Here is a 27,627-nt window from a genome sequence, read left to right as displayed (position 1 = left end):
TTGCTTTTTGGTTCGGGTGTTAGCTTGTTAGCTACCCTTATCGGCGGGCTCAAGCGTCTTTTTAGCTATTTTGCTCTCAGCCGGGATGCTTAGGCATATTTTTAGCCATTTTGCTTTCAAGAAATAACTCAGAGAAAGCCATAATGAGACATATGTTTGTCGGGAAAGAATCATCTTTATTGATCATGAATATTGATAGGTCACAATGGTACATATGTTTTTGGTGAGCGCTATCTTTGTTGATCATGAACGTTGATCTCTTGTGTCTTGTATACATATTTTCCGTTGAGTTGTTTTCATACGTAGAATCTTCGTAGCTGACTGATGTGCCATGTATTGTTGACTTCTTTTCTGTCTTCAGTTATGAGCTTGTATGTGCCTGGTTCGATGACTTTTGTGACGACAAAAGGACCTTCCCATGGACTGAGTAGTTTGTGGCGTTCGTTGGTTTTTTGTATTCTTCTTAGTACTAGGTCTCCGACTTGTAATGATCGAGACTATGTATTCTTGTTGTAGTGGCGCCTTAGTCCTTGGAGGTATCTTGCTGATTGTAGGGCAGCGTTTACTCTGACTTCTTCTGTACTGTCGAGTTCTAATCTTCGGGTGTGTTCTGCTTCTCCTTTGTCGTATTGCTCTATCCTTAGGGACGTCCAGATCAAGTCTGTGGGTAGTACGGCTTCTGATCCATACACCAGGAAGAAAGGTGAGTATCTGGTAGCTCTGCTTATTTGAGTCCGTAGCCTCCATACAACCTTGGGTAATTCTTCAATCCATTTTGATCCATAGTCTACTAGTTCTTCATATAGTCTTGGTTTTTATCCAGCTAGTATGAGTCCGTTTGCCCTTTCGACCTGTCCGTTGGCCTCTGGATGTGCGACTGATGCGTAATCTATTTTGAAACCACAGTCCTGTGCCCAACTTTGGAATTCTATGGCCATGAAGGGAGAACCCAAATCCATGATGATTCGATTGGGCATGCCGAAGCGGTGCATAATATCTTGGATGAACTCAACTGCTTTGGCTGTGCTATATTTTGCTAGTGGTTTGAATTCAATCCATTTGGTGAACTTGTCAATTGCCACGAAGATGTACTCGAAGCCGCCTTTTGCTTTCTTGAGAGGTCCTACTTGATCCAGCCCCCAGCAGGAGAAGGGCCAAGCAGGTGGTATGCAGATGAGGTTGTGGGCTGGCACATGAGCCTGTCTTGCGAACATCTGACCACTTTTGCATCTTCTGACGAGTTCTTCTATGTCTTTCAAAGTGGTTGGCCAGTAGAAACCAGTGCAGAATGCTTTGCCGACTAGTGTTCTTGAAGCGATATGATTTCCACAGCAACCTGAGTGTATTTCGTCTAGGATTTGTTTGCCTTCTTCAAATGAGACATATTTTAGGAGTACTCCTAATGATGCGGCTCTTCTATAGAGCTTGTCTCCTACTAGAACGTAATTCTTGCTTCTACGAACAACTCGTGTGGCTTCCTGTTTTTCCGCTGGCAACTTATTCTCTTTGATGTAATTAATAAAAACCTGGGTCCATGAAGTGGTGATTACCAAGATCTGGGTGCCTTTGGCTGAGATTTGAGGGGTTATCTCACCGGGTTGTTTGATAGAGGGGGCTGATAACTCCTCTATGAATACACCGGGTGGGACCTTCGCCCTGTCTGATCTAAGCATGGCAAGGACATCTGCCGCAATATTAGAATCGCATAGGACGTATAGAATTTCTAATCCTTGAAAATGTTTTTCGAGCTTTCGTATTTCAGTACAATAAGCTCCCATGCTTTCTTTGGTGCAGTCCTAATCTTTGTTGACTTGGTTGATTACCACTACTGAATCACCGTAAACGAGTAACCGTTTGATTCCGAGGGTAATTGCTACTCGTAGTCCATGGATGAGGGCTTCGTATTCTGCTTCATTGTTTGTAGCTTGCCATAATATCTGAAGGACGTACTTGAGTTGTTTTCTGTCTAGAGAAATTAGGAAGACGCCTGCACCGGCTCCGCCTAGCTTGAGTGATCCATCAAAGTACATCTTCCAATGATCAAGGATGGTGATTGACACGAGTTATTGAATTTCTGTCCATTCGGCAACAAAATCAGCCAGAGCTTGAGATTTTATTGCCTTCCGTGGGGTGAAATCGATGTTGAGAGCACCAATTTCAACTGCCCACTTAGATATGCGCCCTGTTGCATCTCTGTTGTGTAGAATGTCTCTGAGTGGAAAATCTATCACCACGGTAACCTTGTGGCTTTCAAAATAGTGGCGAAGCTTGCGTGAAGTGATCAGGAGGGCGTAGAGTAGTTTTTGCACATGTGGATACCAGATTTTTGATTCTCACAGTACTTCGCTGATGTAGTATACGGGACATTGTACTTTATATACACGCCCTTCTTCTTCTCTTTCTATGACAATCACAGTGCTAATCACCGTAGAAGTTGCCGCAATGTATAGAATCATGTCTTTGTATTTCTTTGGAGGTGTGAGAACTGGTGAGGAGGTGAGGTATGCCTTGAGCTTCTTGAAAGCTTCGTTGGCTTCTTCTGTCCACTCGAATTTGTCTGTCTTCTTCAGTAATTTAAAGAAAGATAACCCTTTTTTTGCCCAGTCTTGATATGAAATGATTAAGGGCCGCCATACAGCCTGTTAGTTTCTGCACATCTTTGACACTTTGAGGAGGGCCTATCTCTGTAATGGCTCGAATCTGCTTGGCGCTTGCTTCGATTCCGCGATGACTGACCAAGAATCCGAGTAGTTGTCCTGAAGGTACTCCGAATACACACTTGCTTGGATTTAGTTTCCACCTCCATCTTTTTAGGTTTTCAAAAGTTTGCTTTAAGTCTTTGATTAGTGTATCCGGGTTCTTGGTCTTTACCACTACATCATCTATGTATACTTCTATGTTTTTGCCGATCTGATCACCAAGGCATGTTTGGATAGCTCTTTGGTAAGTTGCACTAGTATTTTTTAGTCCGAATGACATGGTTTTGTAGCAGTAGGCACCGAATAGAGTGATGAAAGATGTCTTGCTCTGGTCTTGTTCCTTTAATGCGATCTAGTGATATCCTGAATAGCAATCAAGAAAGGATAATAGGGCAGATCCTGTTGTTGAATCAACTATCTAATCAATGCGTGGTAGCCCAAACGGATCTTTCGGGCAGTGTTTGTTGAGATCTATGTAGTCGACACACATGCGCCACTCGTCTGTATTCTTTTTCTGTACCAGAACTAGGCTTGCTAACCAATCTGGATGGAGGATTTCTCTGATGAATCCGGCTGCCATTAGTTTTGTAATTTCCTTTTTAATTGCTGCCTTCTTGTCGGGAGAGAATCATCGTAGTCGTTGCTTCACTGGCTTGGAGCCTTCATTGATATCAATTCTATGCTCAGCCAACTCTCTTGGGACCCCTAGCATGTCGGTTGGCTTCTAAGCAAAGATATCCTTGTTGTCCCGAAGAAAGTTGGTGAGCGCAAGTTCCTATTTTGCTGATAGGTGGGCACTGATGGTTGCCGTTTTTGAGGGATCACCGGTGCCCAGGTCGATTTGCTTGATGTCGGCTTCTTTTGGTGGTGCTATGATGCTTGGTCTTTTTGTTGGTATCTCAAGCTCTTCTAGGCTCATTTCTGCTGCAACAGTGGCTATTTCTTTTCTTCCATCGTTGGCCTGTGCTTTTGCTGCAATTTGGATTGCCTAAACATCACAGTCAAATGCGTGCTTTAGATCACTCCGAAGAGAGAGAACACCGTTAGGCCCTGGTACCTTAAGCAACAGGTATGGATAATGCGGTATTGCCATGAATTTTGCTAGTGCTGGGCGCCCGAGGATTGCGTGATATGATGAATCGAAGTCCGCAACTTCAAATTTGATGAATTCTGTATGGTAGTTCGAGGGAGTCCCAAAAGTAACCGATAGGGTGATTTGTCCAAATGGTATTGCTGCCTTGCCGGGTACTATGCCATAAAAAGGTGTGCTTATTGGTGTGATCATCCCGGCGAGTTCTAGTCCCATCTTCCTTAGAGTTTCTGAAAAAATAATGTTGAGTCCGGCTCCTCCGTCGATTAGTACTTTCGTAACAGTCATACCGGCAATGGTTGGATCTAGAACCAGTGGGTAATAGCCTACGTTTCCTACGCTGGTCCATTGGTCTTCTCTTGAAAATTATATTAGGTACTCTGATCAATTGAGATATCTTGGTGTAGTAGGTTCTGCTGCCATGATGGTTCGTAACGCTAGCTTTTCTTGATGTTTGCTTCTAGAATCTGGAACTCCGGCAAAGATTACTGCCGCTACCCCCCTAGATTTTTGGAATCCTTCTTTTTCATGGTTGTCTTCTTCTTTTTTCTGATTGTCTTCTTTATTGTTTCCCTTACTATATTTTCTTGTGTATCTTTCATTGAAGGTGTAGCAATTTCCGATGGTGTGTTTTCCATTGGGGTGCAAGGGGCAACGTATGTTCTCAATGTTATCATATCTTCTGGGTTTTGAAAACTTTTTTGATTTGTCAGCCATTGCTACTGTGTTGTCTGGACCACGCTTTCTCTCCTAATGTCGGCTGTTTCGAGGAATTTGCCTGTCCGGGTTGTTTCTGTTGTTTCTATCCGGGAATCTTTCTCTTGTTTTTTCCTCTGCAGTAATCATCATTTCCACTGTTCATCTAAATCCTTCATTGTTTCTTGGGTTTTCTTTGCAGAAGTCTTGAAATTGCCACCTAGCCATGATTCCGTTCGAGAAAGCTTCGATTACTTCTCGTTGGGTGATGTCGTGTACTTGAGCCCGTAGTTCGCCAAATCGTCGATAGTAATTTATTAGACTTTCCCCTCCTTTCTGCTTGAGTCCTTTTAACTCTGCGTGGGTGATTGGATGTGTAATAATTCCTGCGAAATTTTCATAGAAAGCTCTTTGCAAGTCTTCCCAATTTCTGATTGATCCTGGATTTAATTTGTCAAACCGCTGAAGGGGCATGGTTTCTAGGGCCACGGGAAAGAACAAGGTCTTGATGTCATCATCTCCTCCGGCCAATTCAATCGATTGTGAGTAAATCCTGAGCCATTGCTTTGGTTCGGTCTTGCCATCGTACTTGGAGTGGTTGGACGGTTTGAACTTGTGAGGTAGTCGTATTGAAACCAGTCTGTTTGCAAAATAGGGGAATCTATCATGTGTTCTGGCTTCTGTGTAATCTGATTCAGCGCCCCCTTCTTGCCAATTGTTGTCTTAGTGAGAGTAGTTTTGCGTAGCTGTCCTTGTGGGTGCCTCACTTCTGGCTTTCCTTGTTTGTTCGACCTGGTCTTTTTTATTATGATTTCTTCTACTTTCTCTGTTGTGACTTCCGCTTGGTCCGAGTCTCTCGAAGGTGGACTTCCTTTGATTTTGATCTTCCTATTCATGAGATGTTGACCTATCTGGTAGTCTTGAGTGGGCCCTTCCATCGTGCGTCCTTAGGATTGTTGATCGGAGGAAGTCCCGAAGCTGTTCTTGTTTTTCATTGGGATGTGAAGTCGCCCTAAGTTCTTCTAATGCTTCTCGAATCTTATCATAGGGTGTATTTGTTGCTCGTCCTTCTTCAACCTCTTGCTCTGATTTTCTTCTGTTGTACTCAGCTAGATCTGACTCATACTTGATCCAAGTGCCCTTTCGCTGCTTAGCACGGCGTTGACGTCCTTGTTTCAATTTATTCTTTCTTTCTCTCGCTTGCCTCTGACTCTTAGTCTCACCATCGTGCCTCTAGATAGATGGTGATATGTTGGATTTGGATTCATCTGAAGACCTAATGTCGGGTACTTCTAGGGGGATCAATGGTGATCGAGGACGACGAATCATGAATACTTCTCTAGCATGAGTTGTTCTGTCATCGTTGTTGATTTTTGTACTGCTAGAGCTGTTGATAACTTCAGTAGAGGTTTCAAGGTCACAGATCGAGTCTCCTTCTTGGTAGGGTAGAGTTGCTGTTGTCGTATCGTCGACTAGTTGGGTGCCGTCATCCTCAGAAACGGTACCTGACCAGTGAACGATGCAGTCTTGAGATGTTATAGTTAAAACGAGACCTTCCTGAGCTCCCTTCAGCGACATTCTAAGCATGGGATAGGTGGGTCCTTCGGGCCATGTCTGATAAGGTGTTGCCATATTATGGAGTCTGAACGGAAGAGGACCCGACTTCTTTGCAGTACTCTGAGTGTACCCTGAGTAGTATTCTTGATAGGTTGACGTCATGTTCCAGAGCTTTGTCAGAAAAGAACTTGGTTTTCCGAAAGAACTCGGATAAGACTTCGTCTCGGAAGCAGAACTTGAGTTTGAATCGGATGCGTGAAGTCGTGGAATCCGAGTTGGATTGGACATTACGAGCTGCATGAATCTTCCGGCAAGCTGATCTGTCGTTGTCGCCAAAATAGAAAAGTCCTGATGATGATCTGAATCTTCAAGGAGACGGCTTTGGAGCTTGCCGTCGTCACCTGCCTCACAGATCCATGAATCGAAGATGAAGGTTGATCCCGTCGAGAAGATCATGTTGTCGAGGTCCGTCGAGCTCTCAGGTGCAAATTCACCGAAAGCCCCTACCTGGCGCGCCAGCTGTCGATGTTTGACCACCGATAGCCTGCCACGGGGGTACCCGGGGCAGTATGTTTGGGCTTCAGCGTATGCGAAACTCGACGATTAACGCAAGAGATAGTCAATTTATCCTAGTTCGGACCCTCGATCGTGATCGAGTAATAGCCCTACGTCCAGTCGGTGTTAGCCTTTGCATTGGATTGATCATAAAGTGTTGTGTCGTACAATTGTTCTCTGAACCCCCATCCAAGGAGCCTTACCCTACTTTATATAGTCAGGAGGCCAGAGTCCTAGTCGGTTTACAATGAGAGTTCCTAGTAGGATTACAGAATAATACTACTACTAAGATTACAGGAAAAGAATCCTGGTTAGGCTAGTTCTTCTCTCTTCCTTGCGGGGTATCCCGTGGGTCCCACACTGACAGATCCTGAATCATTTTATTGAACTATTGTTGTATGAAAAAGTCATGTACTGAACCTATTTTGGGCATGTGTTGTTCTGCATGTGTTGGACCAGACCAATATGGTTCCTGTACTATGAACCTATTTGGCCATGTGCTTGCAAGATGTGTTGGTCAATATTAGTCCATGTGTTGAACCAGAATATTTTTCATGTGCTTGGTCAATATTTAGTGCATATGGTGACTTGTATGTGTTGAAATGTTGTCAGTTCATGCCCTATACTTTATTCTTATGTTTTTAGAGCTCCTGTACCAGTTTGGGGCTTGATTCTTATGTTTTTATAACTCTTGTACCGGTTTGGAGGTATTTTGGTCTAAGTTAACAGACCTAACGCTCAAATCTAACAGAATGGTACTTTTCAGTTCACGTGTGACCCTTTTAGTGGTATTTTACGGGGACCAAACTCTTTCAGTGGTATTTTACGGAACTCACAACCTTTCAATGTTACAGAACCAATTTTCCCTTCCCTAAAATGCAACCCTAGGTAGCTTAACCACGTGCACTGCTCGCTTCCCATCCAGAACGGGCATCAAAGAACCGTAAAATATTACTATAGGAGAGCCAGTGGCGGATCTACAGGATATGTCGGGTATGCACCAGCATATTCTGCGGTCTAGCCAACACGAGTAATACATCTGTGTATATAATGTAAAAAGAAAAAGAAAAAACACACGATGCTTTGCCTGCCTCCCGCTAAGTTCGTTGGGTGCATTGTGAAGTCACGACCCAATCCCCAACAGCCGCCGCCTCGCCGCTCTCGCTTCATCTATGGTCTGCCTCACGAACTCACAAGGCGCGATCTGGCGATCTTGTCCTGGCTGTGATTCTACCCATTTCGTTCCCGGAAAAGAAGCCAGCGCGGACAGCGGTGCCTACGTTCTGCAGTTCTGGTCGGCTGGCCAACTGCTGCTGTCGGCGTTCTGGGCTTCTGGCCGTGAAAGCATTCAGCATCTACCTGGACTACTGCTGCCACCGCTGTACTTGTAATTTGTAAAGTACACAGACTCGCAAAGACTTCGAGAATTCAATAGACGACTTACACAAGTTTGCCAGATTTAATTATTTTATAATTTATAATCTCTAAACATACATAATTAGTTACATTATTTTTTTAGAATTGTTCAAAAAAAGAAACGGAGATATTATCTCTTTTCCAGATACACGCAGTCAAGAAGGCAGCGACGGCTACTACTACCGCTTCAAATAATTGTAAATCACCTAAAAAAGTCAAATAACTAGCCTTGTAAGTATTTTACTTGCCTATAATTTTTAACTATATCTTTATAGCGTTTGAACTATTTATATCATCCCAATTTGTGAAATAGTTTCTGATTTCTGATTTAATCTTTGAATTCAAGACTTGTCATATTGTTTAGTAGATGTATGTATAATTATTTTGCGGCTTTGCAATTATTTACATATTTCATAAATGGTATTATCGAATTGTACAAGAATTTTTTTTATACGACATACCCTGCGATAAAATTCTAGATCCGCCGCTGAAGAGAGCACTCGAACTGGATCATGCTGTTGCTATGCTGCACATCGACTCGTCGGCAATTCGGCATGGCACCGAGATATAGTTGGTGAGTGGCAATAGCTACTTCCTTTTGAGTTTTGACCGCAGCAGTGTCCAAAAGGGCCGTGCCACTTCTGTTGTCGCCGAAGTGGTTGCGGTTGCGGTTGGGCTCATCTCTCTGTCTGTCTGAGCAACCAGTGCAGGAGAACTCCGGGCGTGCTCTCGCCACCTCGTTTTCTCCACACCGGCCTTTTGGACACAACAGTCCCGGCTGCCTCTGCTGTTTGGCTGCTTAGCTACCCTCAGCAATCCCCGCCTGTTTCTTGTATGCGACGAGCACCAAAGATTTCAATATTTTAAGCGTGAAAGGTGCAGGACAAACAAACATTGTCGCGTTGAAAGCAAATTTTGGGGGATTTTTTTGGCTTGCACGCGAGTAAAAAAAGGGGGTTGGTCACGTACGCTAGTAATTTGGTGCTAGTGCGATGGTGGTGTTGGGGGGTTAGCGGGCGAGCATCTTATCTTCGTTGTTCACACACCCACCACTTAAGCGGCATGTTCGCTGGTTGGTTTTTGGGCTGGTTTGAGCTGGCTAGGGCTGGTTTGTTGTGAGAGAAAAACACTGTTAGCTGTCTAGTTTGGGCTGGCTGAAACCAACAAGCGAACAGGCTGAAGGGCAAGTCCGACCAATATCCTATCCCTGCCCTCGTCTCATTTTAAAGGTCCAAAACATAAAAACAGCTCTTCAACCGGTCTCCTATAGGACCCTCGAAGGATGAGGACGTCTCATTTCTCTCTCCTCGTCCCCCACATCTGAGGGACTCCGATCCGGAGCCTCATCCATCGGAGAGCCGACGGACCAACGGCCGTCGCCCCCCCCCACCCAAGTTCTCCGAGCCGGTACGTCCCCATCCTCCTCTTCTTGTTTTAGCATCGCCCATGGCCGCTGCTGCTCACGTGCCTGCGTAGATCCCTTCTGTTGCCGCTGCGCACTTGTGCCAAGGCCTGCGGATCTCGCCCCTGTTGTTGCGCCGGCCAAATCTGCCTCCCGTTCGCCCGTGCTTCGCGACTTGCTAGAGCTCGCGACCTGCTGCGCAGCCTGCCGGAGCCGCCGTCTGCTCGCTCCCTGTGCCGGCCTCCCGGAGTTCGCACGTGCTGCTGGCCCCTTGGTACGTGGCCGGCTGTAGGTCGCCCTTGCTGCGTGGCCATCTACAGCTCGCTCCTGGATTTGGATTTGTTTAATAGGTGAAGAATGATCCGCTGCATCTTGCCCCTTGATGTGTTGCAGGTGTCAATTAGGCCTTTTTTGATTTATTTAATAGCTGAAGAAGTGCTTGGTGTAATGCATTAAGGGTTTCCTCAAGAGCATCGTCACCATCATCGGATGAAAAAAAATGAATCTAGTCGGGAGAGATGACTTATTTTTAGTGGACAAGAAGCAACGCAATGTCGGAATTGGTTCAGGAAAGGGAATGGCCATACATACATACACACACACACACACACATATATATATAACTACTATCCTGTAGCTGGCTACAGAATAACTTATTCTGTAGCCACTTTGAGTTACGATAATTACTATGTTATTTTACGAGATTATAGTAACTCCTTACTAAGTGGTTTAATATAACGTTATGGTAAATATCCCCATGTGTTATAGTAACCCAACTATCGTAAATATGTATTTATATTATGGTAAATTAGTATATAAAATTATAGTAAATGGAGGTGGCTACAGAATAACTTATTTTGTAGCCGGCTACTGAATAGCCTCTCCATATATATATATATATATATATATATATATATATATATATCCGTTGCAGATAGAGCGACTGTTTGATTTATAGCCATTGAAAGAGAGACCATTTGATTTATAGGCGTCGAAAGAGTATCAGTTCAAATATATAGCCGTTCTAAGACTGACAAATAAAAAAAATAGAGTTGTAAATTATTTGAAAAAATAATTCCTCTAATATTTAGCCATACAAAATTGTCATTAACAAATATCCATTTCAATAATACTAACATGATTTAGATATAAAATGCTAGACTTGGTAGTTATAAGTTATATATAAAATATAGGTGAGAGAAAATAAAAAGCCTTGAACGAGAGTTCGGTTGGCGAGCGTGGAAAAATGAGTTCGTGGGAGTTGGCAGCCAACCACCGTCCCGCCAACCCTACAAATGCTGAGGCCTGAGGCAACGCCTTCTTCCTCCCGGTCCGCGGTGACTCCTGCCTGGGAAAGCTACTATCTCCGGTGTATGCCTTTTTGGTGCTGGTGGTTTACGTTAACCCACCACCATCGCTTACCTTAGCATCCATCCCATTTCCCGTCCACCAAAGGCAAATCTACGCCGCACCAACCGAATCGTGAGAGTAAGCCCCAGTTTCCAAAAATTTTCCCTTAAAGTGTCACATTAAATCTTGCGGCACATGCATATAGTACTAAATGTAGACGAAAAACAAAACTAATTGCACAGTTGGATGAGAAATCACGAGACGAAACTTTCAAACCTAATTAATCCATAATTAGACATTAATTATCGAATACAGACAAAAGTACTGCAATAGCCAAAACCAAAAAATTTTTGTCAACTAAACGCGCCTAAAAAAAGGCAGGGTCTGATCGGACATGCCGCCGACACGTAGGCATGGGGCAAACCCGGATCGGAGCTCCTCCCTGCAATGGCACTGACCAGTGACACATGCGCATCCATCAAGTCCAGCGAGCGCACTGCTAGTTCTTTCTTGTGCGGCACCCGGGCGTTTAGGACTGTAGGAGTAGGGCGCTTGTGCTTCCAAAGTGCGTGCCTTTTGGGTGGGTCTGCCTGGGCCTGGCGCCTCAAAAGACGAACCGAGCGAGGGCAGCCGGCAGCGGCAGCATCTTGCACAGTTGCACTACACCAGCGCGGCACGGCGAGGAGCCGAGGAGGAGGGAGCAGCCGAGCAGGAATCATTCTGCTGCAAGGCTGCCGTCCGCGCTGCTGCCTCCGCTTTCCGAGGCCGGGCGGACCCGCGCGCGCGCTATCCTCTCCTCTCCTCTCCAGTACGTCCAGCCCCTCTGCCCGTGTCCGCGTCGTGGGCGGGCGCGTTTGGGTGGCGCTGTCGTCGCGCGCACCGCACCACCAGTCCACCACCACCACCACCGCCAGGGCCGGGGAGCCCTGCCGCCTTTGCTGATTGGTACGGCAGCGCGCTAACTATTTTTTTCCCTCCCCCTGATCGCTGATCCTGAGAGAGAGATGCTTCCGCTGCTGCTTATATCCACCCTCCCGGCCTTCACGCTGCTGCTCGTCGCGCCCGCCACCAAGGCCTGCTGCAAGCTCGCGCGCGAGCTCGCCCTCCTCGCGCTGCTGCTGGCGACGGAGCTACTGCGCCACGCCACCGCCTCGGGGAGCAAGGAGCGGGACCGGGAGCGGGGCGCGAGGATGTCGTCCGCTTCGTCCAAGCCGAAGTCCGCGGCGGCCGCATTGGTGGCGCCGCCGGCGGAGACGCCCGCCGCCGCGGCGGGGTTCCCGCTGCTCGACCTGCCGGAGCTCGCGCTGGACCGCGTCCTGGAGGAGCTCTCGCCCGCGTCGCTCGCCGCGATGGCGTGCGTGTGCGCCGTGCTCAGGGACCGGTGCTCCGCGGACGCGCTGTGGGAGCGCCACCTGCGGCTCAAGTGGGGCCACGTGCTCGGCGCCGCGGCGCACAAGCAGTGGGAGGCGGAGCTGGGCGGGAGGGCCGCTCGAGCGGGCGCGCCGCAGCCGACCCGCCGCAGGAGCTGGGTCGACTCGCTGGCCTGCGCGTGGCCCTTCTCCTCCTCCTGGATCGGCTGCCGCTGGCTCCTCAAGGGGGGTCACACCCCCGCGCCAGCCGCCGTCGCCGCCGAGCCCACCCCCGCCCCCGCCGCGCCGCCTGCGGACACGGTGGCCGCGTGGTACCGGGCGCTCGAGTGCGGCGAGTTCTGGTTCCCCGCGCAGGTGTACAACCGCGAGGTAGTACCAATCCACCACCACTAACTGTAATTAACATTAGGTTAAGCACACTGTCGAATTGTTTGGTTAATAATACTGGGAGAATGCGCTTGCTCTTTTAGCAGGACGGGCATGTCGGGTTCGTGCTCTCGTGCTACGACGCGCACCTCCGCTACCACCGGCGAACTGACACCTTCACCGCGAGGTAACCCCCCAGCTTATGTTTTTAATCTCCTTTTGTCGGTAGCAGTTTACTGTTGTGATCCTCATACGAGGCCGACTGAAATTGACGGCATCCATTAATCTGTATAGCCGTCGAGCTTACATGAGTAAAAAGGATGTGCTGAGAATTATAGGGTGTGCAACATTAGCATGTGCATTTAAACCACTGACCGTGAAATGTCTGCTGATAATGGAATGAATGAGATATTTTGGGCTGCTGTTTTGCTGTGATTGCGAGTGGGTTAAATTGGTGACGATGCTCGATGCGCGATTGGTCTCCTTGACAGGTACCCACCCCTCGGCTGGAAGCCGGGCAAGGAGGAGGACGGCGTGCAGTGGAACAGGGTCCGCGCGCCGCCGGTGAGCACGCCGGCGCCGGACCTGCATGCGTCGGACTGCCTGGAGGAGCTGCGCCCGGGCGACCATTTCGAGATCCAGTGGCGCAAGAACAAGGACTTCCCTTATGGTATGCTCCTATATTGCTCGAATCAGATCATCTACAAATTGCAATGCTTGGCAGAATTAAGGTGCCGCTGCACAGTTCATTTTTCTTACTAGTATCTCGGTTGGTTTGGTTCACGTACGAATGTACGATGCCTTTGTGATGCACTACAACAGGCTGGTGGTATGGCGTCGTGGGTCACCAGGAGTCGTGCAATGGGAACGAGCATATGTGTCGCTGCCACAAAGAAGGTAAAGATTCTCTCTCCCGGGGCGCTCTCTTTTTCATCTTTGGATATGGCGGCCATAGCACGTGCGGACAGGATAAACATTACTATTAGTAGAAAAGAGGAAAGTACTAGTAGTTACAGTTACCGTACAAAGGAGTGCAGCTAGAAGTATTCTTCTGCATAGACTGCCCTCAGACTCTGCTCCTTTTCTTAAAAAAAGGATATAATTATAAATTTAAATTCAGCCAAAATTTATTAATTAGACTTAAATTATAGAAAATATTATTAATATTTATGAATCCATATAAATATACTATGAAAACATATTTCATGTTAATTTAATGATACTAATTCGTTATCATAAATGCTAGTAGTTTTTATAAATTTTGTTAAATTTTTAAAAAATGACTTCTCAAAAACGAGAATTACATTCTTTTTGAACGGATAGAGCAGTAAAAAAAGTGGAAAACAAATAATCTTGGACATAAAGGGGGCAATGAATGTTCTTGTCACCTTTCCTCTTCTCGAGGATTAATATTCGTTGTTTTGTCACCCAAAGGACGACTTGCCAGATACACTTTGGCAGCGGTATTCTTCATTTCTTCCATATTCTATCGCATAGGACTAGTTGTTAAAATCTAGATTTTGCTATACGGTTTTATATCTTTAAAATCTTAATTGATAGGTTTGAACCAGTCAAGTCTATGACAATTTTCATGTTTACAATCTTATGATTATGATATTACCTTAGTCCTTCGATTTAATTTGGAGTATACGATTTTGACAACTTATTTCTCACGTGGATCTCGTGCCTTGACATCCTGGGCCATAATTTGTTCATTTTATTTCTTCCCAGTGTCTAGGGCCATTTTCTCTGTCGATTCAATATCATGGAGTATTGCATTTGCACGTAGAAGTCTCTGAACTTACCAAACAGTTTTTCGTCAGTGAAATACTCTGCATGCCTCACAAGTAGTGGTACTGTGGTATTTTTCAGCATCTGCATAGGTTTTCTCAGTTTAGTTTACCATCTGTTACAGACATGGTTGTCCTGGAGTTCCAGCACTACGCCCCTGGCTCCCGATGGAGGCAGACCACTGTGAGCAGGAAGGATCACAGGGAGAAGGGGGGCGAGACGGACGGCTTCTACGGTGGCATCAGGAAGCTGCAGACCAAAGACGAGATATCGACATGGCGACGATTCTGGCCCGTTGATGTCCTCAACTGAAGATCATATTTGCAGTCGGTCCGCAGTCTTCATTCCAAATTCCCCATGTACAGTTTTGGAGAGCTTTCAGCACTTGTCTGGAATAACTCTGAAACCCTTCTCGGGTCTGAAGGATCCTTTTTTGCTAGGGATTCATGGTGCAGAAGATTGCTCTGTCCAAGTTTATTAGAAGAAGAACAGGCTGCTACGAATGATGTACAGATCTATCCAGTTTTCGATATGACTTAAAGTTGTCGCGGTGTCCTGGTTTATATGCATCATAATTTTGGGAATGCATCGCAATCCGTCCAACTTTAAGTTTTGTCCGATGCTGCTATTTCCTTTGTGATAGCCAATGACCTCAATGGAGTGTCCGCTGCGATGTCAGCTGCGTAGATAGCGTGCGCGTGCTGAATCTTCTCCTTGGATCAATGTGATCTGATCAGGTCCCTAAAATGTTCAGCAAGTGAGCGGATTTGCCAAGTCTTCAGTCTTTGCGTACGAATGGGTTGGGCAGAGCTGTGCCTAACTCGATCCTGACGACAGTATGTTCAATGAATTGTCGATTTTACTCGCACATGGAAATCGGACCGATTACAAAGTGAAAATTGACGTGTTTGAGAGGAACCGGATGAAAATGACATGCCTAAAGTGGAGGACTGATGGGTGTGGCAAATTACACCCAACCTTCTGTAGACTTAGACTGCCCACAGCGCTATTTTTTCCGCTACTAAAACAGGAGAGAGTATTGAAGCATCGGTTTTCCTGCGCGAGCCTAGCGCGGCGAAAATGAAGCTCTCCCACGTTTCTCCTCAGCCTGGTCACAGAAGGAATCTTGCATGCATCCAGCCAGGCCCCAAGGTCTCTCCAAGAAACCAAACGCCTTCGGCCGGAGCCGGTCTACCAATCACACCATATATTTCAGGCAGCCCTTCACAGTCCTCTCACGAAGGAACCGAGAAGCAAGGAAATGGTTGAGGATTCGGGTCCCATGTACAGTAATAAAGCATCGATGCAGCATTGTGACCATATATGATTCCTAGCATAGGTATGAGGTGGCGTAGTGAGATTTGTTTTCGACACTGATAACACTATGGGTAGTCTCATGTATTGCCATGGCTAAAGGTGTGACATTGCTCACCAAGACACCACAATTCCTGGTTGGGTCTTCGCTACAGCCAAGACCCGAGCCCTCTTTTGTTGGAGGCCAACAGATCCTTTGCCCCGAGCGTCCAAAAACGGACGCATGGGATGCATGTCTAATCTAGGCAGTTTTTTTTTTTAGCCACCAACTGAACATACCTCGATGTGTATATGGGTAACAGGTGGATCGGTGACATGGACTAGAGTACAAAGGAATTTTATCCTTAATGTTTGTCTCTAAGTTTGAATCCAACAAACACACGATCATCTGCACTTATGTTAATGCTCCTACACACAACACGTAAAAAGGCAAGTCAAAAAATAACTTCCATTAAATAATCTTTTGACCAACTCCTACCTCTACCTTGCCCTATCCGGGATGCCACCATCTTACTGATGTGTCCCTCACTAACTAAAGCAATTGTTGTTGTCCATGGCCAACACTTCCTACTGATTATCCCCCTAACTCTCGTTTTTGGACACAATGTCACCCATCTCCCATTATCACCATTGTTTGTCCCCTCTAAGTTAGCTGGACTCCCGAAATATGAAATCCTAAATCCAAAACCATAAATCCATGGCTTTCTATTTAAATGTGGGCTCTAACCGCTCGGAGGAAGGAAGGGAGAAAGAGAGGAGGATGAGAGAAGAGAGAGAGGAAGAGAAGGGACCGGAGATACAGGTTGGATACACACATATCGAAGAGACAAAGAAGACAAATGTAGAAGATTGCCATTTAAAAAAAAATCTTACATATTTGCTAGTTGAGAGAGAAGGTTAACTATTTTTTACGACATTTACCGATGTGGAGTGACATCTCAAATTGCCAATGTGGAATTGTCATTGGAATTGACTTTGTTGTCCCTAGCCTTATTCTCCACCACGCCACCATCCCTCAATGCCCTTCTGCTCACATCAAGTGCAAGCATAGAATCTCCATGGCAAGCCACCACAAAATCATTTGACAATTGCTTTTCACGCCTCCACAGTGTATAGTCTTTATTTGAAAGGAACTTGCTAGACTGACTCAAGTGGGGAATAAAAATGAATGAATTAGACTGCTAAAACTTAACTTACGATTCTACTTAATTTTCATTGGATAAACTAAAACAGCCAAGTAGCAAAATAAGCACATATATTCATCTAATTCTCTCCACTTATCCAAACTCATAGAGGATGTGGCAACCTATACACGATCCTACAAACTAGCCAAGTTCCAAAGATCTAGGAGACAAGGACGATTTTGTGACCCACCTTACATTTTCAGCAGATTGTGACTTCTACAAAATAACTAACCAGCCTGTTTGGATGCACTTCTCAAAATTCTGTACTCTATCCTTAATAAGAGATGTTTTACAATGATTGGAAAAGTATCATGGTACCACGAGGTATTTTCATTTTTTCTATTTTTTAGCTAACCAATTGAAAAACATTATTTATTAAATATAATTTGTAATATTGAGGGTAGTTTCGTAACCGAGTCTGCTTGCTGATCATCCGAGCGACGCAGTACGGCAGCTTCGTGTTCGCGCCGCGCGCCGCGCGCCGAGGGTGTTTCCGGCCGTCGAGCCATGCTCCAGTGAAGTCCACACAGTCCAGGAGGCTCTCCCGGTACCCTTCATGTCGTATGCCTGCACGCGGCGCCACAGGCTCCTGGCATGAACGTTCTCCGGCCACGCCAGGACGAGCCCGCGTGTCGCGTCGCTCACCGCCGCGTCGGCCTCGCGCCGCGCGAGCCGGCACTGCTTGCAGCTGCTGTGCAGCACCAGCCGCTCACTCCTCCTGCTCAGGTGGGCACAGCTTCGGTATAATGATCAATTGACTTGTCCACGTCGCCATGCAAGAAGCTGTCGTGCCTCTTCTTGACTTATTCTCCAGCAGCAGGTGGACATGCGCACGCTGCTGGTGAGCTGCGCGCAGGCCATGGAGTCGAGCCTCGCCGGCACGGGAGCCTGCTGCACAGGTCGCTCGCGGCGGACATGTCACACGACCCTGCTCGGTCCACGCGGGCCAACACGGCCGCGGCGGGCTCGCTCACTAACCCCCGCTCCTTGCCCCCTCGCCCGGCGCCGACGAACAGCGCCGACAGGTCAGACCCGGGGGAGAAGCAGAGGATGTAGAACGTTGTTGGCTCCCTGTACGCGTCGTCCTCCTCCGTCTTGGACTCCGCCGGCCCGAACCACGCCTCCTCCTCTTCATCGTGCCCGCGGCCGCCGCCAAGCACCAGGCGGCCCAGCTCCTCATAACCGAAACAAATTACCATCTTTACCCTTCAGCGAAGGTGCTAAAATTACCATTTGTCCGTAACCGAAAAAATAACAAAAAAAAAATAAACAATAAATCTGGATCCACATATTTTTAGTCCCACATAATTTTGTTCCAGTCCCACGTATACCCTCCGATCTCGTGGAATGGATGACTCATGTTTTTTTTAACCATTGTAAAATTACTCCCATAATAATATTCTAATACATGAGTCTTATAAAGAAAACAACGCCACAGTGCAAGATAAACATTTGCCCTTCGCCGTTGTGTCAAGCACATTCGTCTCTATCACTGTCACAACTCACGAGTCAGACTCGGGCTATGGCTCGAGAAAAGTTTCTGCCCCCTGACAACTGGGGGCTGTGGCTCGCACGCTTCCACCGACCAGACCGGGCCAGCTCAGGCGTGGAGCTGCTCGCCTCCTCCGCCGCGCCGGGACCGGCGATGAACGGCGGGCTCCCTGGATTCCGTACGCCACCTCACCTCTCGAACCTCCCTTCTCCTATTTTTTCTTAAAAAAAATCCTCTTCGACTTCCCTTATCTCTGCTCCTCTGTTACGTCATCGATCTTAGCGCGATTCGACCTGGTTCTGCGCAGACAATGCGCCGGCGTCGAGGGCCGTGGTCGTCGCCGCAGCTCTCTTCTCCATCCCCTTCGGCTTCCGCGGCCGCTCCCTCGACCTCGGCCTGTCCTACCAGGCAAGGCGCCCTTGCCCTCCCCAATGCATGTGTACTGACTACTGTGATCCTAACTGTTTTAGAGGACATTTTCACTGAGGGTGACACTTGTTTGCTTTATTGCGGAATTAGTAGCTTGGAATTACATGTAAACTCCTCGTTCGTTGTATATAAGTGTCCGCTACTTTTTATTTCTGAAAATGCAGTCGTAGCTAAATTTTCCATGCCCTTGTCCTTGTTTGAGCTGCAATTGGGTTGATGATTACAGGGAAATCTGACTGCCATGCTATAACAGGCAGCTAATTGGGTCCATCATCCTTTGTCTATGCAGAGTGTTTGTCCTCCCCAATGCATGTGTAATGAGATCCTAACTTTTCTAGAGAACGTTTTCACTGAGGGTGACACTTGTTTGGTTTATTGCGGTATTTGTACCTTGGAATTACATGGAAACTCCTTATTTGTTGTATATAAGTGTCCGCTACTTTTTTATTTCTGAAAATGCAGCCGTAGCTGAAATTTCCATGCCCTTCTCCTTGTTTGAGCTGCAATTGGGTAGATGATTACAGGGAAATCTGACTGCCGTGGTATAATAGGCAGCTAATTGGGTTCGTCATCCTTTTTCTATGCAGAGTGTTTATGAAAAGCTGAGTATCTGGAGGCTGATCACCTCATTGGTTGCTTTCTCGTCAACCCCCGAGCTGATCTTTGGAGCGGCCCTGCTATACTACTTTAGGGTGTTCGAACGACAAATAGGTTCTAACAAGTATGCTGTAAGTAGTTTTGTGCTCAAGGTGTTTGACATGCAGTTATTATAGCAACATTTGCCTATGCTGATGTAAGTATTTGAAATATAGGTCTTCATCATCTTCTCGACTATGGTGTCTGTACTGCTTCAGATCCTTGCTTTGGGTTACATGAAAGGTATGCCTTTTGTCAGTACTTGTCAGTGCATACTTTCTTTTAAATCCTGCTTAAACTATTTTTGCAATTCATTTGGTTTGTTTTTTGTATGATATATTGCTCTGTATCAGCTTATCATATTGATTTCAAACTGTATCCTTAAGGTGTCAACTCCAGGACCCCAAAATAGAAGGTGCATCTATAGAATTACAGTAACATGAAATTCAAAAAAAAAATCACAGTAACATCCTTAGTCCCACCACTTAAAATGCTTATGCATATTCTAGGCCAACTAAACCATTCGTTCAAAAACAAAATTCATCAGAACCACATTCTCTGGAACAACTATTTAAAATAAGGGCCTGCTCGCTGCAGCAGCTGCAACCTTTTTAGGCGAAAGTACAATTACAGCCGGTGAATACCTGCTGCAGCTTTAAGCTGCAGCTAACAGGCTGTAGGAGAACAAGATAGTTAGGAAAAATACCGGTGTTAATTGTGCTTATTCTTTTTTTATTTACTTGTTTCACAAAGCAACAAGTTAGTGTATATGGTTCTTGTCTGACAAGTTAATGTCAGAATTGCAGATCCTTCTCTAAATCCATTGACGTCAGGACCATATGGCCTCATCTTTGCATCTTATGTGCCATTCTTCTTTGACATTCCTGTGTCAATGAAGTTCCGCATATTTGGACTGAGCTTAAGCGATAAGTCATTTGTATATTTGGCAGGACTCCAGGTTCAGTTCTAAGATAACTTGCCTTCCTTTTTTTTCAAATCTCCCTCTGTCACAGCTTTACATATTTGATCTCTGTCATCAGCTTCTTTTCTCATCTAGAAGACGTTCTGTTGTACCTGGACTTTCTGGCATACTGGCTGGGCTTCTGTATCGCCTGAATACATTTGGCATCCGTAGGTTGTGTGAAAATGGTTGGAACGTGATGCCCTCTCAGGCTCACGGCTTTGTGTTAATATAGCCAGGAAGAGCCCCTGGCGCGGCGGTACAACTTGTACAACAAGAAGAAGTTAACTACTTTGGTAACTCTAGATTACATCACAAGATTACATCAATCAGGAGATACCTATCCCATCTAACCGAAGCTGTGATACTTGCCTTCACCCGCAATCCAAGCCTGAGCGCACAACCAATCTTCAGGAGATATCAATCAACCATCAATCAACAAGATATTACGGTCATGTGATCCTATTGGATATTCTTAACATCCCCCCTCAATCACAATTTATCAGCGAGGTTGAGATTGTCTCTGAACATGACCATTTGCTTCTCTAGAAGAGGCTTAGTGAAGCCATCGGCGATCTGATCCGTAGTGCTGATGAATCTGATGTCCAGGCGCTTTGCGGCAACTTGTTCGCGTACAAAATGAAAATCTATCTCTATATGCTTGGTGCGTGCATGAAATACAGGGTTAGCCGATAGGTACTTTGCGCCAAGATTATCACACCATAAACATGCTGCCAAAGGATGTGGAATACCTAACTCATCAAGTAATTTTTGTACCCACATTACCTCTGCAGTAGCGTTGGCCAAAGACTTGTATTCAGCTTCTGTACTTAATCTTGAAACCGTATGCTGTTTTCTTGCGCACCATGACACTAGGTTGCAACCTAGGAATACAGCAAAGCCGCCTGTAGATCGTCTGTCATCAGGGCAACCGGCCCAATCAGCATCTGAAAAAACACTTACAAGCATAGAGTTAGGTTTTCTAATTTTTAACCCTAGGCCGATTGTTCCTTGTACATATCTCAATATTCTCTTCACGGCTTCCCAATAAACGGTCGTCGGCGAGTTAAGGAATTGACAAACTTTGTTGACCGAAAAAGACAGATCTGGTCGTGTGAGGGTGAGATACTGGAGAGCTCCAACAATGCTCCTGTATCTGGTTGAGTCCTCCATTCCTAACCGAGTGCCACTAGTGACTGAAAGCTTTTCGGTGGTATTAAGGGGTGTTTTGACGGGTTTACACAACAGCATATTAACTCTCTTGAGAATATCAGAAGCACACCGTTCCTGTGTCAAAAGCAAATCACCTTTCTTTCTTTGAACCTGTATGCCAAGAAAATAGTGAAGGTTCCCAAGATCTTTGATTGCAAAGTCCTTCTCTAAATCTCGGAGAAGAGCATCCACTGCTTCCTGTGATGAACTGGCCATAATTATATCATCAACATATACAAGCATAAAGATGACATGATTTCCTTTCCGATAAAAGAATAATGATGTGTCGCTTTGGAGGGAACAAAGCCTAGACTCGGAAGTTTACCACACAACCTAGAATACCAGGCCCGTGGTGCTTGTTCTAAACCATACAGGGATCTGTCAAGTTTGCATAAGTGATGTGGTTTGGTCTTATCTTCATAACCTGACGGCTGTTTCATGTATACCTCTTTTTCAAGGAAACCATGCAAGAAAGCGTTTTGAACATCGAGTTGCCTCAAACACCAATCCTTAGACATAGCTAGAGAGAGCACAAGACGAATTGTGGCTGCTTTCACAACAGGACTAAAAGTGTCCTCATAATCAATGCCATATCGTTGTTTGAACCCCTTTGCTACTAGGCGTGCCTTATATCTGTCAATTTTTCCATCTGATTTTCTTTTGATTTTATAGATCCACTTGCAATCTATCACATTTTTACCTTTTTGTGGAACTAGATGCCAAGTTTTATTCCTGATCAATGCATCAAATTCAACATCCATAGCACACTTCCAATTATTATCGACTAAGGCATGTTGCAAATCAATAGGACCTTCAGTGGTGGCTGCTAACTAACCATATCGAATAGTTCCATCAGTGTAAATTTTTGGTTTGCGTATACCTTGTTGTAGACGTGTGGTGGGTCGCTGGAGAGCCGGTGCTGCAGGCGATGTAGAAGATCCGGTGTGTTGATCTGTGGCTGGCGTAGAAGATCCGGCGAGCGAAGATCCGGTGGGTTGATCTGTGGCTGGCGCAGAAGATCCGGCGAGAGGCGGACCCAAGGGAGATTCTCCACCACCGGTCGAAATATCCTGTCCCCCCGTCCGCGGAGCCAGGCGAGGCGAGTTCGAGACAGGTGGCGCACGCGGAGAGGATGCCGGTGGAGCAGACGCATTCGTCACGAGCGCAGGAGCTGACGCCGCTGGATCCAAGACCGATCCTGTCGGCTCCGCAGTGGAAGGTGCATGTGAATCAGCCTGGGGATCGCCGCCTATTCCTGCCAAAACGGGAAATTGCTCGGGGAGCATGAAATGACGCTCGTTTCCAGCCAGATTTAGTTCGTTTGACGCCGAATTTTTTTCATGTGCTGCATGGTTAGACATAGGGTTAGTATGCAGGGAATCATTATCAAAATGATCTGAAGAATTGTCGTCCCCAAAATCATGTGAAGGATTTTTCAAAGTTGGAGGAAGGAGGAGAATTTCAGATCGTAATCGAGCACCGGCGTTTGGGTGGAGTTCGGCGAAGGGGAAGACGTGTTCATCGAAGACCACGTCTCGGGAAATATAGACACGCCCTTCATTGACATCCAGACACTTAACCCCTTGTGTATGTTACTGTATCCTAGGAAGACACAGCGTTTGGAGCGAAATTGCAACTTGCGAGCATTATAGGCCGTAGATTCGGCCAGCATGCGCAGCCAAAAGTACGAAGAGAGGAGTAGTCTGGTGTTTGATGAAACAGGCGTTCAAGAGGAGTTTGGTTATTGATAATTTTACTAGGGAGACGATTAATAAGATAGGTGACAGTGATGAAAGCTTCATCCCAAAATTTTAAGGGCATAGAAGCATGGGCTAAAAGCGAGAGACCTACTTCAACAATATGACGATGTTTACGTTCAGCGGAGCCATTTTGTTGATGTGCATAAGGGCATGAGACATGATGCAAGATGCCAATGCGCTGAAAGAAGGCATTCAGCTTTTGATATTCCCCTCCTCAGTCAGTTTGCATAGCGAGAATTTTTCTATCAAATTGGCGTTCAACTATAGCTTGGAATTCATGAAATTTTTGAAAAACTTCAGATTTATGACGAAGCAAATAAATCCATATAAACTTGCTGAAATCATCAATGAAGCTAACGTAATAACTATTTTTGTCAATAGAAGTGGGCGCAGGACCCCATACATCAGAAAACACAAGTTCTAAGGGACTCAATGAGATACTCGTGGATCTAGGATAGGGTAGCTGATGACTTTTGCCCTTTTGGCAAGCATCGCAAACAATTTCTTTATTCAAATCGGCAACAAAGGGAATACTATTTTTGCTAAGGACTTACTGAACGACTGCAAAAGAAGGGTGGCCGAGACGACTATGCCACCTGAACAAAGGAGACTTGACAGCACCAAACGCCCCTTTATTCGGTGACGGCCTAGACTTCAACGGGTAGAGGCCGCCTTCACATTCCCCTCTAAGTATGGTTTTTTTCGTTGCTTGGTCCTTAATCAAAAAATAGTTGGGATGATATTCAATAAAAGCATGGTTATCGGATGTAAGACGATGAACAGATGCAAGACTTTTGTTAGCTTCAGGAACATAAAAAACATTGTTTAGGACGAGATTTTGATTTGGGGTACGAACAAAACTTCGACCAATTTAATTGATTCTCATACCTGCGCCATTAGCAGCATGAACCTTGTCGTTTCCATGGTACTTGTCCCTCACGGTGAGCTTCTCCAGCTCTCCCGTGATGTGGTCGGTAGCACCAGTGTCGGTGTACTAGTTGGTGTCGATCCCATATGACGCAGAGGAGGCAGATCGGGATTGCTCTGGTGGGCAGGTGAAGGAAGCGTCAAAACGCTTGAAGCAGCGTAGTCCGGTGTGGCCCTCCTTGCCGCAGAGCTGGCAGATGGGTTTATCGCCGTTGTAGTTCTGCCGGGGCGCCCGCTGTTGTTGTTGCCACGATTGCGGCTGCGCTCGCGTCCTCGGCCACCACCGTCGCGGTTGAAACCACCACGGCCTCCACGTGTAGCCGTGTTAGCAGATGAACCGGATCCACCGTGCAGGAGATCCATCCGCTGTTCCCAACTCACTAGCTGGGTGTAGAGCTCGCCCAAAGATAGCGACTCCGTGCGCGCCGCGACAACCGAGACAATCGGATTAAAATCCATGTCAAGTCCGACTAGTACATAGGAGATGATCTCTTCATCTTAAAGACGTTTGTCGGCGGCCGCCATGTCGTCAGCAAGAGATTTCATCTTGTTGAAGTAGTCGGCGATTGTAGACGAGCCCTTCTGCGCTGTGGCCAACGCCATGCGCGTGTTGATGATACGGCCCCGAGACTAGGAAGCCGTCATCTCTGAGATCACTTTCCAGATCTCGGCCGATGTGGCGCAATTGGAGACTTGCACCTGGATCTCCTTGGATATATTGGAGAGCAGATAGTTAACGATGTGCTGGTCTTTCGCAACCCAAGTTTCATACTCAGGGTTGGAGATGAGCTCAGTCGGCTTGTCGGCCGCCTTGGGGATCTGCTTCGCCGGCACCACAATGTCGGGCTCGAGATAGTGCGCTATCTGCGAACCGCGAAGAGCAGACAGCACCTGGGCGCTCCATAGGGGAAAATTTCCTTTGCCCAGCTTCTCGGTGACGAGACAACCGATCAGAGAGAACGATTGTTGAAGCGCGGAAGAGGAAGCCATCGAGAATATTATGGATTAACCCTAGCTCTGATTACCATGTGAAAATGGTTGGAATGTGATGCCCTCTCAGGCTCACGACTTTGTGTTAATATAGTCAGGAAGAGCCTCTGGCGTGGCGGTACAACTTATACAATAAGAAGAAGCTAACTACTTTGGTAACTCTAGATTACATCACAAGATTACATCAATCAGGAGGTACCTATCCTATCTAACCGAAGCCGTGATACTTGCCTTCACCCGCAATCCAAGCCTGAGCGCACAACCAATTTTCAGGAGATATCAATCAACCAGATATTATGGTCATGTGATCCTATTGGATATTCTTAACACGTTGAAGGTAACACTTTCTAGCCCGTTCGGGAAACGTGATGAGTTGTAGCCGTGCATTCAAAATGTGACTACATTTTCTCTAATAGTTCCCAGAGTTTGCAACGTCGCTCTTCTCGCATTTTTCATGGCCCTTTTCGAACAATCCATATCAAGGGTTACCAACCACAGAAAATGATGGAAGCATCCCTTCTCATCAGGCAGATCAAATTGAGGCAAGTACTGTTGTAATAACCCTTTCAACAACAACAACAACATAGTCTTTCAATCCCAAGCAAGTTGGGGTATGCTAGAGTTGAAACCCACCAAGAGCCCCAAGTCACGGTTCAGGCACTTCAATAGCTGCTTTCCAAGTACTCCTATTCAAACATAGATCTTTAGGTATATCCCAAGCTTTCAAATCTCTTTTTATTGCCTCCTCCATGTCAATTTCGGTCTTTCTCTACCTTTCCTCATATTATTAGCTTGGTTTAGGACTCCACAATGCACTGGTGCCTCTGGAGGTCTTCTTTGGACATGGCCAAACCACCTCAGCCGATGTTGGACAAGCTTTTCTTCAATTGGTGCTACCTCTAAGCAATCACGTATATCATCGTTCCGAACTCGGTCCATTCTTGTGTGACCGTAAATCCATCGCAACATACGTATTTCTGCAACACTCAGTTGTTGAACATGTCGAATCTTTGTAGGCCAACATTCTGCTCTATACAACATAGCCGATCTAATCGTTGTTCTATAGAACTTGTCTTTTAGCTTTTGTGCTACCCTCTTGTCACAGAGAATGCAGAAGCTTGTCGCCACTTGATCCACCCTACTTTGATTCTATGGCTAACATCCGCATCAATATCTCCATCCCTCTGTAGCATCGATCCCAGATACTGGAAGGTATCCTTAGGCACTACTTGACCTTCCAAACTCACATCTCCCTCCTCCTGTACAACTCCACCAAAGTCGCATCTCATGTATTCGGTTTTAGTTCTGCTCAATCTAAAACCTTTAGACTCAAGGGTCTGCCGCCATAACTCTAGTTTCCAATTTACTCCCGTTTGGCTTTCGTCCACTAACACTACATCATCAGCGAACAACATACACCCAGGGATATTTCCTTGAATGTTCCTGGTAACCTCATCCATTACCAAGGCCCTTGTAATAAACCCCTTATATCAATATTTTTTTTGGAGGAGATAGTATACTCTAGGTACCAAATCAGGAGGCCTGCCAATACTTCAACACTTGAGCACCACATGATTAACAATTTTCGGGGAAATTCTCGATTATGCATACCATACTATGTTTGTCATACTTCGATTTTGAAAATGAATAATTAGAATTAAGTTTGATCGGTAGAATACTAGAATGTGAGCACTGTAGCTAAAGATATTAATCTTAATCTTTAATTGATCTCATTTTTAGTGCTTTTTAACTTGATATGATAGTATACATATGTGGATATGCCTGATGTCCGTTGTTCATCATGTTCGACTCAACCATAAAGTTTGAACACAGGAGATTTTTCTGCTTCTCTTCCGATACTAATTTTTTGTCACTGAGCTTTGCTTCTGATCCTTATTCAGGATGCACGCACAGCTACCCAAGATCCCACGGAATCTTCTATTGCTGCACTGGTGTCTATGGGCTTTGATCGCAGTGCAGCAATTCAGGCACTTGCATTGACCAACTACGATGTCAATTTGGCCTCACATTCTGCTTGAAGCACAAGCTCCGCAGCCATGATACCCTGGCATCGAGTCAAAAGATGGATGGATGCTCTGTACATAATGAGCGTGAAGTGTTTAATACTTGGATTCATTGTTCTGTTCTAGATTTTATCACAGGATTCCTTGTTGAAACAAGCCGTTGTGGCATTGTATATGAACGGGAACTATCAGACAATTAATACAGGAGCTTTCTCTATTTGCTTGCAGCGATACTCTATTTCTGAATGGTGGCTGTAGCTTGTGGATAGTCGGCACTCTATATACTGACAAAAGTGCTTGAAAGATTGCCAGCAGATTATGCTGGTAGCTAACTGATGCCAGGGATGAAATCACTAACTCGAGGGCTTCTGAAGCCAAGTCGGTAGAATCGAGAAATCTAAAGGTT

At 45.9% G+C, this 27,627-nt stretch overlaps 2 protein-coding genes and 1 non-coding gene across 4 annotated transcripts; 2 read left to right on the top strand and 1 right to left on the bottom strand.

Moving 5' to 3' along the window:
- The first annotated feature begins 11,163 nt into the window (after positions 1-11,163).
- On the top strand, positions 11,164-14,833 carry LOC136453401 (F-box protein At2g26850-like). 2 transcript variants are annotated; one of them, XM_066453970.1, is made up of 5 exons: positions 11,164-12,504; positions 12,609-12,688; positions 12,993-13,171; positions 13,324-13,398; positions 14,417-14,833. In XM_066453970.1, exons 1-5 carry the CDS (start codon positions 11,770-11,772, stop codon positions 14,602-14,604), a joined length of 1,257 nt encoding a protein of 418 aa, XP_066310067.1. In that variant the 5' UTR covers positions 11,164-11,769; the 3' UTR covers positions 14,605-14,833. The 2 variants fall into 2 exon arrangements, with proteins under 2 accessions (XP_066310067.1, XP_066310066.1); XM_066453969.1 differs by having other exon boundaries at positions 12,606-12,688.
- Positions 14,834-18,313: 3,480 nt separating this feature from the next.
- LOC136453400 (rhomboid-like protein 20) lies at positions 18,314-27,431 on the top strand. Its single transcript, XM_066453968.1, has 8 exons — positions 18,314-18,460; positions 18,590-18,690; positions 19,299-19,439; positions 19,524-19,590; positions 20,154-20,305; positions 20,388-20,496; positions 25,621-25,739; positions 27,099-27,431. Exons 1-8 carry the CDS (start codon positions 18,436-18,438, stop codon positions 27,234-27,236), a joined length of 852 nt encoding a protein of 283 aa, XP_066310065.1. The 5' UTR covers positions 18,314-18,435; the 3' UTR covers positions 27,237-27,431.
- On the bottom strand, positions 24,578-24,714 carry LOC136455747 (small nucleolar RNA Z247). The gene has a single exon (XR_010759220.1). It is a non-coding gene; the product is annotated as a small nucleolar RNA Z247 (small nucleolar RNA).
- Positions 27,432-27,627: the final 196 nt, after the last annotated feature.

The sequence above is a fragment of the Miscanthus floridulus genome, chromosome 5, assembly GCF_019320115.1.
Source record: "Miscanthus floridulus cultivar M001 chromosome 5, ASM1932011v1, whole genome shotgun sequence".
Taxonomy (NCBI): domain Eukaryota; kingdom Viridiplantae; phylum Streptophyta; class Magnoliopsida; order Poales; family Poaceae; genus Miscanthus; species Miscanthus floridulus.
The sequence above is the reverse complement of the archived record's forward strand: the minus strand, read 5'-3'. Positions and strand labels throughout refer to the sequence as shown.